The sequence below is a fragment of the Mytilus edulis genome, chromosome 5 (genome assembly GCF_963676685.1).
Source record: "Mytilus edulis chromosome 5, xbMytEdul2.2, whole genome shotgun sequence".
NCBI classification, from domain to species: domain Eukaryota; kingdom Metazoa; phylum Mollusca; class Bivalvia; order Mytilida; family Mytilidae; genus Mytilus; species Mytilus edulis.
In genome coordinates this window covers 56,545,415-56,561,375 of record NC_092348.1, presented here as the reverse complement: position 1 = coordinate 56,561,375, position 15,961 = coordinate 56,545,415, and the positions used below count along the sequence as shown (strand labels likewise).

Below are 15,961 nucleotides of genomic sequence, written 5' to 3'. Positions count from 1 at the left end.
TATAACCGCATTTATATAAAACATAAATAGATTGCTTTTGTGAACAAAATAACTCGCATAAGGAAAAAAATATTCTGGAAAAAGTTTACGGATATTTGAATATGATTTATGATAATTTATGATTATAATAATCATCTTTTTTATAATGATTATGTCCTTAAAGATAACAATATCTAAACCTTTGAGAAAGAATGCATTAAAAGCATTTTGGCTTGATTTTACGAGGTTTTTTTTTTTAATGTATTAATATAATGTGCCATAGATACTCTTTAAGATAAGCAATTAAGTATGAAATAAGCAATTAAGTATGAAATATTTTTAAGTGTTGACTCAAAATATAAAGTTTTTTTCACCTTGCATTAGTTATAATAAATACTACTCTAGTCTATGAACAGGAAATACTATTTACAAATTTTTAAAACTTATTTTCCTAATTACAACATAGCACCTGTATTTATTGATCGCATTTTTGTTGCTTTCGTTTAAAAACAAATTCTTGATTAAATGAGAAACGTAAGGACGTGTAAGATAGTGTGGTGTCTGCTGTTGATGGTATGCAATAATTCAATGCTATTGGAATTATCTTACATTGTTCCAGCGATAATTAATAGTTCTGGTTGGATACCTTTTATAATGTTTTCGAATATCTGTCTGAATATATAGTCAATCATTTGTTTTATTTTTCATTAGAAATTAAGTTAGTTATGCCATTTTCTTTTTCAAAGTCAATTTCTCTTTATTTAATTTATTCTGTTCTCTCATAGTCAATTTTTCTTTATTTAATTTGTTTCTGTTCTCTTAAAGTCATCGTCCTTTTTCTCAAAAATTTCATTAAAAGGTACTTTATAAAAAATCATGCAGTGTTTTCCTGAAATAAAAACCAAACAAGATGGTCTTGGATTGAGAGTTTAAGGTATCGAAATTGTGCATCTGTTAATTTACATTACAGCTACCACGTTATTCGTCTACGTATAATTATTAAACAAGCAAAAACAACAACTATACTCCTGATTTAGTACAGGCATTTCCCGAAGAAAATGGTGGGTAAAACCTGGTTATATAGGTAGGTAAATCTTCCATTTATAAGATAGTTGTTCTTTGTTTCCTTAATATTTTCAACTTTGAGTGCAACCCAAACAGACATTATAGGTTCATATGACAATAACTGGGATTCAACAGGCACTAATGTATAAAATGTTCATCACTTACAGTTAACGGAATAAATGAAAAAATGATTATAAAAAAATATCCAGTGTAGGTAAAAAGAACTTGCCAAGATATCAAAAACTAAGGGTAACACAATTTCATGATGACTCCTCTGCGATTGTTGCTAAAACAATTAAAATGATCTTTGAAATTAAAACTTTATGTTTTCGCTATACTAGTATCAACAGTAACAACAGCGTACAATCATTTCTATTACAAGTTAATGGTGTTTATTGGTATCACATCGAATAAAAAAGACATCAATAAATGACCAGGCATATCATTCGGTTTCACACCATATCATAACTAACATCAAAGAGAGACAAGAGTTACCGAAGGAACATAAAAGAGAGACAAGGGTTACTGAAGGAACATAAAAGAGAGACAAGGGTTACCGAAGGAACATAAAAGAGAGACAAGGGTTACCGAAGGAACATAAAAGAGAGACAAGGGTTACCGAAGGAACATTCATTCTAATAAGTCGATAATTAACTGACAAAAATACAGTACACCAAACACAACAAAGAAAACCAAAGACTGAGCAAAACGAACCCCACAAAAACCTTGTAGGAATCTTAAGTGCTCAGGATCCTGCTTTACAAGTGGCAGTCTCTTATTTTTCATGTCATGTTTTAGACCCGGTGATGAGTCTAGTTTGGTAGGTAGCATTCTAATATAAGTGTGGGCAACGGAAGTTTACCGATATTCAATACTCATACATCTATTCAATCTCCGGCGCAGAGATCATATCCGTTCCGTTCAATGCTTTGTGACACTACACTCCTATTAAGCGCAGTATTGCAGAGCATTTATGGAACGGATATAAACTCTGCGCCGGAAATTGACATCTATTATAAATATACAAATAAGACTTAATATAACTGAAAGAATCGCGAGATCTCCTAACGTAATAAGACATATTACGACGACAGAGTAGACGTCTTCTCTTATCCAAAAATTTAACTTTGTAATTCGAGTGCCACTGTTAAGACCTACGGATACAAATAAACGCGGCTGGCGTACCACATTATAAGCCTGATTTCTTTGATAATAAATTCATCATAGTTACCAGAACGAAAATCGTGTACTCCTGAACCCCGTTTCGTCTACAAACGTCTAATCAGAAACGCACGAATCGAAAAAGTTAAAAAGGCCAAATAAAGTACGAGCTCGAGTAGTATTGGCATACATTTTTTTAAGGTTTCTGAATGGAATTTTTGGTTTACTATAATCAGAACAACGTTTATCATAATTAGTCTTTTTTAATTCCTCTTTTTTCATAATGTTTACTTTTCAAAATATTTTATAATTTCATCACAAGTATTACTTCACAACAATTCTACTAACAAAATTAATTGGTACAATCTATTAATTTCTAAAACAAATATAGTTTAAATATAACTCTCTCGAGTTGGCGTTGTTGTGAAAAGAAAGCATTTTATTAAAATTAGCTGTCTTGAATTCAGAACACTCTCTTCAAATGACATTATTGAAGGACATCTACTGAAAACATTCAATTTTAACAACAGAATTTAAATCGATTATAATATATCTTTGTCCTCAATAGATTGTATGTTAAGGTTGTATTTCTTTTGTCACATTTAAGAGTCTTTTAAAGTGAATATAGCCATCAGCTAGATGTTATTATTCCTATTTCTTAAATATTTGTATATTTTTGTCATCTATTTTAGTGGTGGTTTCCTTATAATTCTTTCGATGGGTTCAAGGTCCAAATTTGAATAAATGATTTATAATCGTTAATAATTAAACAGTTGACATTCATCACGTTCGTTATAGAAATTATCGCAAACTATTTCTAAAGATCTCAAAAGTAAGGATCACATAATTCCTTACAAATGGCGGTAGGTAGTTGAAAATGTAGAACAAGGCAAAATCTATGAAATGTCAAGGACTATGTTAATTCCGGAAATAAAGTTAGAAAATAATTTTTCTGTTTACTATTTGTCAGCATTATCGCTATGCGTGGTTTTTAATGTTGTAGAAATGTTACAAATTAACATTAATCTATGCTTTAGTTTGAGAATGTTATATTATATGCGTCAGAAGCCGAAACCTTCCAAATTCTTCTGTAGTCCAGGTTTTTGCTAAGTTATTCCGTCGAAATTATCCGTTCACATCGTACAATTTGAAATAAACATAATGAGAACATATACAAATGTTCGACATTATTTTTGACAATGAAGGTAAATAGTTATCAAAGGTACCAGGTTTATTATAGTTTGACACATATTTACAATTTAAAAGAGCATGCAGTCCAGGATTGATTACATTCCCGACCTACAAGGTCATTGTGTTTTCTTGAACAAGTCTGTCCGTCCGTCCGTCCCAAACAAGGTAAGGTTGTTTGACATGAAATTGTGGTAACTTCAACGAATGCTTTTTAGAATATATAACAAATAATTAGTGTGTTGATGAAGATATATTTTTTTTTAAATATAAACATGTGATAGCGCGAGCAGCGTATTTTGTCCCATTTCACATATCCTTGCATATCTCTCTATGTTGCAATTAAAGAATCGTTGCTTAAGAAAACGACACTTTGGGGATCGAAAAATATTTACTGTGGATATATCATTTTTCGTTGGATACAAATTTTTGTGGATTTCTTGTATAAAGAGATGAGCAAACCCATTATGTGTTTAACAAGGGATAAGTTTCCTATAGGCTTGTGTGCATGTTTCGGCAAAACCACGAAATAAAATATCCACGAACATGTAAAAATAAATCATCATAGATATCAGGATTGAAGTTTTATGTATGCGCCAGACACCAGTCTACAAAAGACTCATCAGTGAGGCAAAAAAAAAAACAGTTCAAAAGGCCATTTAAATTTAAAGTTGGAGAAAATTATATGTTTTCCTTAATCATTGAAAGTTGATACTCGTGAAAATAAATAAAACAACAGTATTTCATTTTTCCTTGTTTTTGTTTAAAGATTCTTAATAGTTCTTCCACAGTTTTTTTAAGTTTCATTTTTTTTCACACTAAGTTATGAGATGATCTATGCGATGACTTTTAAAGCACTTTGAAGAACTGTAAAGAGCAAAAAATTACAACGATATTTACTTCGGTTTTTTTTAGCTAAATAGAAAGACAGAGAGACTATTAATATGTTGCAATAGTTAAAACGTGTATCAAATATTACAATGATTGACAATATATCAATTACCTGAAGTAAGATTTTGATAATGTTCTTATTTGTTATTTTAGAGTTATGGGACTTCAATCGTAAAATTATTGTTTATATCAATATAAAATTATTGTTTTCATAAATATAGAATACTCAATAAAATATTATTTAATAATTACGTGGACTTTATATAGATAACTAAAACAATCGTTCATTCTAAACACTAATTGTAATTTAGCGGTAAATAAGTCTTTACAACAAACCATGAAACACAAATCAATTATAGCACTGAGAAGAAGTAGCTGTAAAGGTTTTCCAATTTGTTTTGCGTTTTTTGTAAACTTTTGACACAGATGTATGTCTTTTCTAATCAGCTACAGAAATATTAAGAAAACAAGAGTTGAGACATAAAACTTTTCTTAAAACATGTGCGTTGCTAAAACGATGTGAAGTAGCCTCTTCAATTAAACAAACAATTATTGTTATCAAAGTTTGTAAAACAATCCTTCAGGTGACAAATGACGCCATTTGATCTCGTAATTTCATCAAACTAAAGATTAAACACTTTGTTTTAATTATTCCTTGTTTAACCATAGCTTATGCAATCAGCTGAATATTAAATTTCTGTTAAAACCGACGAGTTTCAGGTGAAATCCTATCCGTCTGATCAAAGAAAAAGTCCGAGAAATCTGAAATAAAACTAATAAAGTATACAGTTATATCTGTAAAGGAAACTACTTTACTTTAAAATTCCGGCATATATAAAAAGAAAACAAGTATCTGATTATTATAACCAACAATATATTTCCTACGAATGTTCGCGGTAACAAAAGGTACATTCAAATTTCTAACATGTAACCTGCTGATGATAAATTTTTATTTTTATTGTTATATCTGTATTAATTCAGCTACTTTACTTACACTGATGTGTTGGACTCTTCTGACAGTTTAGTTGAAAATATGTATTTTCCAAATAATTAGATAAGTATATGTAACTAAAAAGCAATATTACAACTACTTGTTTATTTCTATTTTACTTTTAATCTGCAAAGAGAAAGTGTGAGCCAAAATTTGTTCCTGTGAAAAAGTTTCAGTGGAACTAATATCACAGGAAGTATGTTCTGGGAGAACTTTTTTCATAGATAATTTCAATATAATTTGTTCCATCTCTATGAAATAAGTTCCACACTTTACCTGGTGAAATAAGTACCGGGTTGGTGAAATTTGTTCCTTACCTAATGAAATATGCCTATCAGCAATGAAAAAAAAAGTTTTGATACAACAATAAAGTGATGTTGCATAACAAAGAAATAAATAAATCGTGTGAAGATAAATATATCAATAATTTTAAGTCATGAAATGCTCGCTACCTTCCGTTCACTTTATTGTACTGCCGACAATATGCCTGAACGCTGAGATGAAGACTAGCCTTTGAATTGTGTGAGAGATGAACAAGATGAGTCCGGAAACTGATAACAATTCAAGAATTTAACAAGGAAGTTAAACTTAATAATAGATTAAAGAACAATCCCCAGAAATTTAAGTATGATCAATGTTTCAAGAAACAATAGCCTTTGAATGTTACTAGCGGCTAGAAACCGAGACAAACTTTGATTTATTGCAAGAACATAGTTAGATTATTCTTTTTATTGCAATAAAGCTTATAACACAATGTTGACTGTTGAACCCAAATTTGGGGCATTTTCATTTTGCCTTTTATGTCTTGTTGTTTGTTATCAATATATAATGGAATTCTATGTTACTTTCATATCAGTGAGAGGTTAATCTAGCTATAAAATAAGGCTTGATCCACCTTTTTCCACATAAATAAACTCATCAAAGATACCAGGACTAAATTTTATATATACGCCAGACGCGCGTTTCGTCTAAAAAAGACTCATCAGTGACGCTCGAATCCAAAAAAGTTAAAAATGCCAAATTAAGTACGAAGTTGAAGAGTATTGAGAACCCAAATTCCTAAAAGTCTTGCCAAATACAGCTAAGGTAATCTATGCCTGAGGGAGAAAAGCCTCAGTATTTCAAAAAATTCAAAATTATGTAAACAGTTAATTAAGGAACTATTTGTAACGGTCAGGAATATGACAGTTGTTTCTCATTCGTTTGATGACTTTCGGTCTTGTATTCTTAGAGTTCGGTATTTTTGTTATTTCCTTTTTGCTCAGTCAATAGATTTTGTAAAGGTTAATTTGGATTGTAATAATATACCTATTCTGTCCTTTTGTCAGTTTTATGTTCTGCTTTGCCCGCTTATTATTTGTCCTGTCTATGGTGTCTTCTTCCTTTTCATAGTCCTTCAGATTCTGAAAAGGCGAATTCGCTGGATATATAATGCTGTAAATCAGTATTACCACTAGGTTTTTAAAGCTGACACAAATACTAGCATATCATATATCATAATGAATGAAATTCAGCTACACATGTATCGGTAGTAATTTATGTATTATTGTTAAAAAGAAATTATGTTTTAAAGGAACAATTATGAACTATAAAACGAAAACAAAAATATTTCGCAGAGGCAGAGAAGGAACTTTGACAAGCCTCTTATTCAAAATATAAAAACAAATGAGTGCACTGGATAGAACAAACACAAGTAGAGCAACGACACAATATAATTTGGATTTTGAATATTCCAAATTAATCCTTTCCGTTACAATAGAATGATTAAAAATGATATCAAGATACTGGTGATAACTGGTTACATGACGTTCCTTAACAATAATGAATTAAGTTTTAATTACCTATTAGATACATATACGCATACTTCTATTTTTGAAATAGAAAAATGAAGTAATTAAACATTAAATCTTTCAACAATTAAGATTTTTTCGAGACTTTTTCTTGATATTTTTGTTATTTCACTTGTTAAGTAAATAATTAAAGGCATATGATATATTGGAAATAGATTCATAGAAATTTTTAAATAATAAAATACAATTAAAATCTAATGCATCAGATTTGTTTTTTTGATTTTTGTTTGTACTCGCTGCTTGTAACTGATGACTCTACAAAAATGTGGCTTAATCATTTTGCAAACATAGGAAATTTTACGGAATATATTTTTTAAATATTCCAAATTGACATTTAATCATCAATTCAATATTGTGTCACGGCTACGACACCCGAAAGTTGTTTTTTAACAGTATTTGCTGACTAAAGTGTTGAATCAATTATTCCTTATTTGTTTATATTTATTTCCTTATTTATATCTTCGCATAAAAAATGAAATATATGTTGAAAATAACTTTAACAACATCATATAGGATTGAATCGAGACAAGTACACTTATCTTAATAAACACAAAAGAGGACAGTCTGTCTTTTGAGAAATTAACACCCCTGGCGTCAGCCCACCTGAAATAGGGTTACATATCATGTTGTATTAAATTGTCATTTGATAAATAGAGAACAGAACATCGTTGTTTTTTTTATGTCACACCTGTATCAAACCCGATACAAAACAAACAGCCATATCATGTGAACACAATTATATACTTAAATTAAAAAAACGTCAGGGTCTGATAAATTCTATATAACCTTAACCGATATCGATATCATTAGAATTGAACTTTACAATAAAAAAAAATAATAATTTTTATTATTAAATGAATAATGAAGTGGCTAATTTGACCTAAACTACAGGATCATTTTTTTTTTTAATTTAGACTTCATGATTTTTTTAAAAGTGGTGCTTGTCGATACGTGGTTTATTTGACTTCAGAAAGATTTTTCAGGATATATTTTGAATAAAATAAGTGATATACGCAGTTTAATTTAATTTAACTACTAGATCAGTAACTTTACAAGTGAACTGGTTGATCTTTTTGGTATTTCCCTTCAAATAGCCAGTTTTTTTTGTACTGGTTTCATAGTGATGTAAGTTCGAACCCAGACACATTAATTGTACTATTTGACCATTTTAGTTAGAGTTTCGATCGTACTGTTCTTCTGCAAGTTCAGTTCATTTGATTGGCTGTAAAGGAATACTAATTTAATAAGTTTAATATCTATAAACAATAGTATTGTTACCAAACAGTATTGTTACAAAAATATACATTACAAGCATGTGACACAAACAAAACAGATAAAGTTTTTAATGCGTCACACCATTCTTACTCCCAAATTAGCAATAACAGGATTATATTTAGAACAGAGATATTTAAAAAAGATATCCTGCCTACTTCATCATGAATTCATATATCAAGTTAAAATAATAAAATACATGTTACATCATTCATATAAAAAATAGTCATGCACCAATAGAATTTTTTTTTTACCATTTTACCACATACTTTTACCATTAACAATAGTTTATCACCCCATAAAAAGATCACAATAGCTGTGTTTTGCAAACACTTTTGTGTGTTTTTAGTCCTAAATGCTTCATATTTGGTTTTGCGCTTCAACTGTTTTTTTATTCGAGATTCACTGATCAGTCGGGTTTTTTTTTTGCCAAAACGCGTCTGCGGTACAAAATTATAAGCCTTGTATCTATAATGAGATTTTCTTTCTTTGACATATAATATTCTTCGCAAGGCTGATTGAGAGGCTGATAATTATTATCTTTCCTTTAGTTAATATATTTAGATAGGGAAATAAAGATATTGAAAGTGAACAACTGTTAATCTCTCGTCAATACATTTGTTGTTTTTTTTTCCCTATTTTAGCTGGTAGTTTTAATACAAACAAATGACAAAGAACTGTTACTTTGATTTTTATTATGTATGTTATATTCTAATCGAAATAACAACATAACTATAAAAGCAGTTGAAAATACTGAAATTGACCTTTGTCAATGCGATTCTTCATATCAAAATTTAATATATTGCTGGATATTGAAAATTCCGGTAAATATAAGCTTCAGATGAGAATGTTATTACGCCTTTGATAGATCTAGAGAAAACAACCACGAACAAGACTGTAACATATCCAGTCGAATATAAAGATAAAATGTAATATGGCGTAAAGATATTTGGTTTTTTTTTCATTTTGAAGAACTATTTTCCTGTTTTAAAGATGTAATCATGGTAATATGAACATAAATTATATATGTTTTCAAACTATTCAAAAGCTTGATTTCGGAGTCAGATTGTCTCTGTGTCGATCAAGTTATTTTTCTTAAAACTAAGTAGGAATGTGAAGAAACTTTGCAATTTTCTTTGAAAAACTTACTAAAATACTCCAACAAAATTATAGTACTTTCAAGTACAAGATTTTAAAGTAAATTTTAGTACTTGAACTAGTTGTTGTCATACATAGGTCGTTCGGGGCAATGATTACAAACTGACTTTTTTGTTATTTAAAAAAAAAAGTTTTTTTCAACTACTTCCCACGATCTTATTACTGACGAACTAAGTACTCGATATCATCGACAATGACCATACAAAAAAGTTTATAACCCAATTATATTATAAAAATGTCATTTTATGAGCTGATTAACCTATATAAAAATAAATAAATGGGGTATGATTGCCATTGTAATAACTATCCACAGAATTAAGGACACAAATGTAAACAATTCAATGTTGAATCATTGCTCATTCACACTTCAAATTATTAATTCGATAAAGAACTGTCGGTAGATTTTGTTCTTTTATTTCGATACTCATTAGTACAATTGTTTAGAAATGACACAGCATAGTACGTACGTGTTTTAAAGAGATATTTTAATCAATTAATTAGTTTAAGGTCGCATTTTAACATGACCTGTTAATTTCTCGATCACGCACGTACTTGTGTATCGTGTTTTTTTTTTTTTGTTTTTTTTTTATTTTCGATGTTATTCTTTCATAATTGCTGATATGATAGTTATCGAAGGTACCAACTGTATAATTTATTACGCCAGACGCGCGTTTTGTCTACATAAGACTCATCAGTGACGCTCAGATCAAAATAGTTATAAATCGAAACAAGTACAAAGTTTAAGAGCATTGAGGACCCAAAATTCCAAAACAATTGTGCCAAATTAAGTCTTAAAGTCTTTCAATAATCTCTTTGAAACTGGAGTACCGAATTTTTTTATGAATTTTCCTATTCTATTCAAAGGATCTGCATTTAACGAATACAAGGATCAATCTTTTAATAGCTGCCTTTAATTGGGTCTATAAAAACTATAAGAAATCAAATATTATTTATTACGAACAAAACATATAAAAATCAAAGATTTGCAACGGTTTCTTTTCTGCTTCTGTGATAACTACTTTTCATGTGTTAAGACTGTTAATAGAATCTGGAGAAAAAATGGCGAAAGGATGTGTGTGAAGGATGACACATTTTGTGTTTTATAACATTGTGAGACAGAACATTAAAAACAAAATGAAAGTACAACATAAATATTATGCACTTGTCATTAGCACCATAAAATCCTGAACAAATATAAAAACTGCTCTTGAATTTTAGGAACCAATTCATCAATCAAATATATTTAAATAATAATGAATAATAATTTATCCCTATTTGATAAACAAAATATAGATTTCGGCATATCTAAGACTATGTTTTAGGTTAGAGAGAATCGATAATCAAATCTCATAAAATCATTAACAAGATGGAAGTTTGTTATCACAGACCGCGAAAACATATCGCCACTGAGTTGAGACACAGATACGTCGTTTTATAGTGACCATAAAATTTATGTCGCTTTCTTTTCAGTCGTATTCCTCATAACTCTGTTTTGTCGTTTTGATTATTTTTTTGTTGCCGGCTGAAAAGGAACTCATCATAGAGACCAGGAATAAAATTTTATATTTACGCCAGACGCGCGTTTCGTCTACAAAAGACTCATCAGTGACTCTCGAATCAAAAATGTTTATAAAATAACTTTCATTTTCATTCTCATTGGCAAAAAAATATTTGACTACTTTTTAATCATCCAGTTGTTTTTGTTTGAATGACTTTCAAAAAATATATTCACTCTTACGGTAACTATCTTCCAATCATACAAGTGAGTACATGTTAGTGTATTTTATACGTGTTCACACATGGTTCTAAATGTAATGTAATTGTTTGTGACTGACATACAAGTGACAGGTATAGCTAGCCATTTTCTATATCAGAAAATACATGTACCAATTTAAGTCTTGAATATGACAGTTGTTCTCCATTGGTTTGATATGTTTGATTTTGTCATTTGATTATGGACATTCCGTTTTGAATTTTCGTTGGAGTTCGGTATTTTTCCTATTTTACTTTTTATAATGGGTTTTTATTTTATTTAAGAATTGAATGCTTCTTTTTGTAACTTCATTGGGGTGTAAAAGCGTTAACTGAAGTACATTTTGTATGAAGCGCAGAAGCGTTTCATTCTGAAAATGTGCACACGGTCAACGCTTTTACAACCCTATGAAGTTACAAAAAGAAGCATTCAATACTTATAATTACATTTTTTAGCTATGATCATGAAAACATGAGTTTTATAATTGTTTTATATAATTCACCTGTGCACTTTATTGTGGGACCACGTGTTATCATGAATAAAATGTTTTATTGAGTAATGCAATTGCTTAAGGAATAACACGTGATGTGCAGTTAACCAATCAGAATGAAGTATTATAATGAAACATACATCTAATGTTATTATTTAATCATAATGAAGTTTCAAACTGAGAAACAGGACTTGTAGGTTTAAAATGCTATCGATTCAGACAACATATTCTTAATGAAGCCTTCTTTTTAGGTGTAAAAGCTATAAAATTATCGAATACCTGCTGAAGACTGAACAGCTTTATTTTAAGCTTATTTAAAGAAATTCTTTCTACTTTGGGAACATAAATACTAGATTGGTCTTATTCAACATTAAAGGTCAACCCTGAATAGAAGGTAATTTTAGTACCATATTATCAGTAGCGTTACTAGTGCAGCAGTCGACAAATCTTAGCTTACCATTGGACCATTTGAATGTTCTTCGTTATTAGCACGATTTCAATAACAGAGGGTACAATATCCACAAAAGTTGGAGCTTGGTATTTGAGCGAAAAAGAATAACATTTTTTTTGGCAAAGAAGTCAGAGTCGGTTCTAGCACGATTGAAATATCCGTGGGTATCATGCCTTAGAAAATCATAGCTCAAACTCCGCTTCTTATAACAGTGTTGTTAGAGAAGGAAAGTATGACCCGAACGATAACGCTGTATGGATTTCAGTCAAAGCTATGTATTGGAAAGATTAAATTAAGCGAGGGTACATATAATTCAGAACTAGGTATTGGAACAATGACAATCTCCGAAGCTACCATAAATGTCCGCAGTAGCTAAAAGTTCGATGTTGCCCAAGACACGCACATAGTATTCGTAGCTTCGATGATGGACTATAGAAATGTCCGAGGCCATTATACAGGCAGTAGCCAGAGCTTTTATGTTTGCTTATTTTAGATGTATTTAAGGTAGCACAATACAAAGATTTTATAACTCCAACTCCCAAGTTTTAAAATGCTGTAACTTTCTTAATAATGCTTGAAAATCTATAAAAGTGGTAGTTTTGGATAGCTAACAGATTACTCTTTCAAATTAATGCAATGTTAGTATTATGCAACAATTATGTAACCAATTATAATATTAACTGTGTCTAAAATATTTTTTCACCAAATTTCCACTTTCAAATGAAATTAGCTTCTTCATAGGTATCCCTAGAGGGTCGATTTTATTATATGTTGTTCTTATGGCCATTATCTACAAAAGTGTGTCTCAGATTGCAGATAGATTGTATAGAACAAATTTTACACCTAATTAAACATTATCTTCTTTTATGTGGTTAGGATGTTTACACTTATTAAAGATTTATGAGAGAATAGAATACGATAGAGACAATCTGAGACACCCTTTTGAAGCCCATGATATGTTGATTAAGATATCGTTAAAATTTTCTGTATAGTTAAAAAGATGATAGAGCTAAATTTATTCAAGTGAACTTACCCACATTTTGCCACTAATTACATAATAATTGATTACATAATGATTGCATAATAAAAATATTGCATTCATTTAAAAGATTTATCTTTTATCTATTTATATATACTTCTTTTGCTATTTTCTATGCATTCATAAGAAAGTTACAGCATTTCAAAGGTTAGTGATTGGAAGTAAAAAAAAATTTGTATTGTGCTACCTTAAGACTACTATGTTCAAAGTAGTCAGATTTTCGGTATTGAATTAATTAAAAAGAATTGGGCTAAATATTAGATAACATTTGAGGAAAACACAGTTGAGTTCAAGTAAAGACGATCCGCGATGATGGTGATGATAATATAGAGATCGTGCTAAATGTAGAAGTGGCAAATATTTAACTATCAAAACGACCAGTCGTTTTGCTAAATGCCCCGTGTACTAAGCGGGGAAGCAATTAATTCCGATTTTAAATTATTTGATTAAAGCTGATCAGACATATTCATCACGACATCACCGATACGTGCAATGAAGAAAATGTAAGTATGTGACTATGTATGCTTCCCTACTACTTACGGAAAAGAGAAACACTTTGAGATATAAATCAGATATAAATACCACTTGTAGAAACACTTGTCCAAAATACTCATTGTTTATACATAAAAGTTTGAAAATTATTTCAGTAATTTATAATTTACATTATAATGAAGTCGTGTAGAAGCATCAAGATGGAAATTCGGTATGTTATTTTTTCTGTTTCATTCTTTTTCTTCATATTTTCAAATATATTAACATTCTCAATTAGTGTTTTGTATTTAAATTTATATATATGTATGATAACAATTATTGATTTTATTACAGAGATATATAAAAACATTCACTTTTATAGCTCACTATGCGGTATGGCCTTTGCTCATTGTTGAAGGCCGTATGGTGACCTATAATGTTAATGTCTGTGTCATTTTTGGTCTTTTGTGGATAGTTGTCTCATTGGCAATCATACCACATCTTCTTTTTTATATATATTAACGTTTAAAAACTAACAAACCAAACATATTATAAATAAATAATATGTTCGTTATGATTTATTTTTTAATCATCTTTTTTGTGCGACTGTCATAATAGTGAGAGGTTCAGCTAGCTATATAACTAGTTTCAATCCTCCATTTTCTACATAAAAATGCCTGTTCCAAGTTAGAAATGTGACAGTTGTTTTCCACTCGTTGTTGATGTATTTGAGGTTTTGATTTTGCCATTTCATTAGGGACTTTCCGAATGAATTTTCCACGGACTTCAGTATTCATTGTTATTCTACTTTTTTCTTTTAAACATGCAATAAAAATCAACTTGATTGAAAAATATTTGTTCTTTACTTATAATAAATTTTAAAAAGTGCGTATATTGATATTGAGGCTTGCATTTTATCAAATGTAGTGCTTCATCGGGCTATATTACGCGTCTGAATAAATAAAAGCCATTTTTAAATTTAAGACATAACATTTTAAACGTTGGCCGTGGTTACTAGCCAGTTACTATTGAACTAATTTAATATCATTCCTTTTTTTCTTTATTCTTTATGTGTGTTTTCTTTCTTCTGATAAACGTCAAACTATTGAAATGATATAAACATTTTTAAATAATTATTTAAAGTTTATCATATATGTAAAAATATATCAGTACTAGCTATCTCGAAGTCGTTCATATCTTCTCCTAGTCTTAATTATGCATGTACATGCAACCACTCATTTAGATTTATTTATTTTTTAAATAGGACAGCCAATCAAAATTCTGAAAGAAACTCCAAATCTACTTCAGCATTACTTTAATTGATTAAAAAGATAAGAGTGACAACCACTGTAAAGTCTCTGTCTTGGGGGTGACACGTGAACAGTTGGGTGGCTGTAGCCAATTCCTTTTTACACACAACTCCCTTCCTATCCCCTTTCAATCTTGACAAGTTGAATCACAAAAGTGCATTGAGGGGATCGGGACAATTCGACTGCGCACAGTTTCACGCATGAATTACCATATACGAGAAGTGTCGTTAATTCACTACAATTTTTTTTAATATTTTGATTGATTAAAAATATTAAACTATTGGGGTTTTTTTTTTTAAAAAATATTATCGTTATCATGTGTATTTATGGAAAGCTTAACTTTTTAACATTTTAAAAGTCATAATTTGAGCTTAAATGTTCCGGGAACCCCTATTTTTTTCGAGAACAATTTGATTCACTGTAAAAATTAAAATTACAAAAAATACGGCACGTCTCGTGACAGAAACTTCGAATAGGTCCGAGCCACCTTAAATAGAATGCTAAATGCAAAGAACGTTGCTAGATTAGACAACAAATATGGTTGATAGACATTTTAAATGCTCTGTTAAATTTTATCAACACTCGATATAGCTTAACTAAAGATTTATTTCATCGTTGCTTTCTGAGTTATAGTTTTTTTTATTCAGTACTGTTATAATACATCTGGAGTATGTATGTAATGAAAATTATTTGACTGTTAATTTGCAAACAAAGCTATACCTTTCAAATTATGCAAATAATTTGAAACGCGGTAGATCAAACCGCATTATATCGAACCGCGGTAAAAGTTAGTAATAGTGACAGAAGCTAAACATACTGTGTGTTAGATTATTCCTATTAAAAAGTCATTTGATTCTTCTTTAAATTTTGATGTCTATAAATTTACAAAAAC

At 29.8% G+C, this 15,961-nt stretch overlaps 1 protein-coding gene across 1 annotated transcript in view; it reads left to right on the top strand.

Moving 5' to 3' along the window:
* Positions 1–13,858: 13,858 nt before the first annotated feature.
* Positions 13,859–15,961, top strand: part of LOC139523998 (interferon regulatory factor 8-like) — a 61,233-nt gene continuing 59,130 nt past the window's right edge. The window contains exon 1 of the mRNA XM_071318501.1: positions 13,859–13,991. Coding sequence (XP_071174602.1) covers positions 13,957–13,991 — 35 coding nt within the window. The 5' untranslated portion in view covers positions 13,859–13,956. The remainder of the gene's footprint in view (positions 13,992–15,961) is intronic.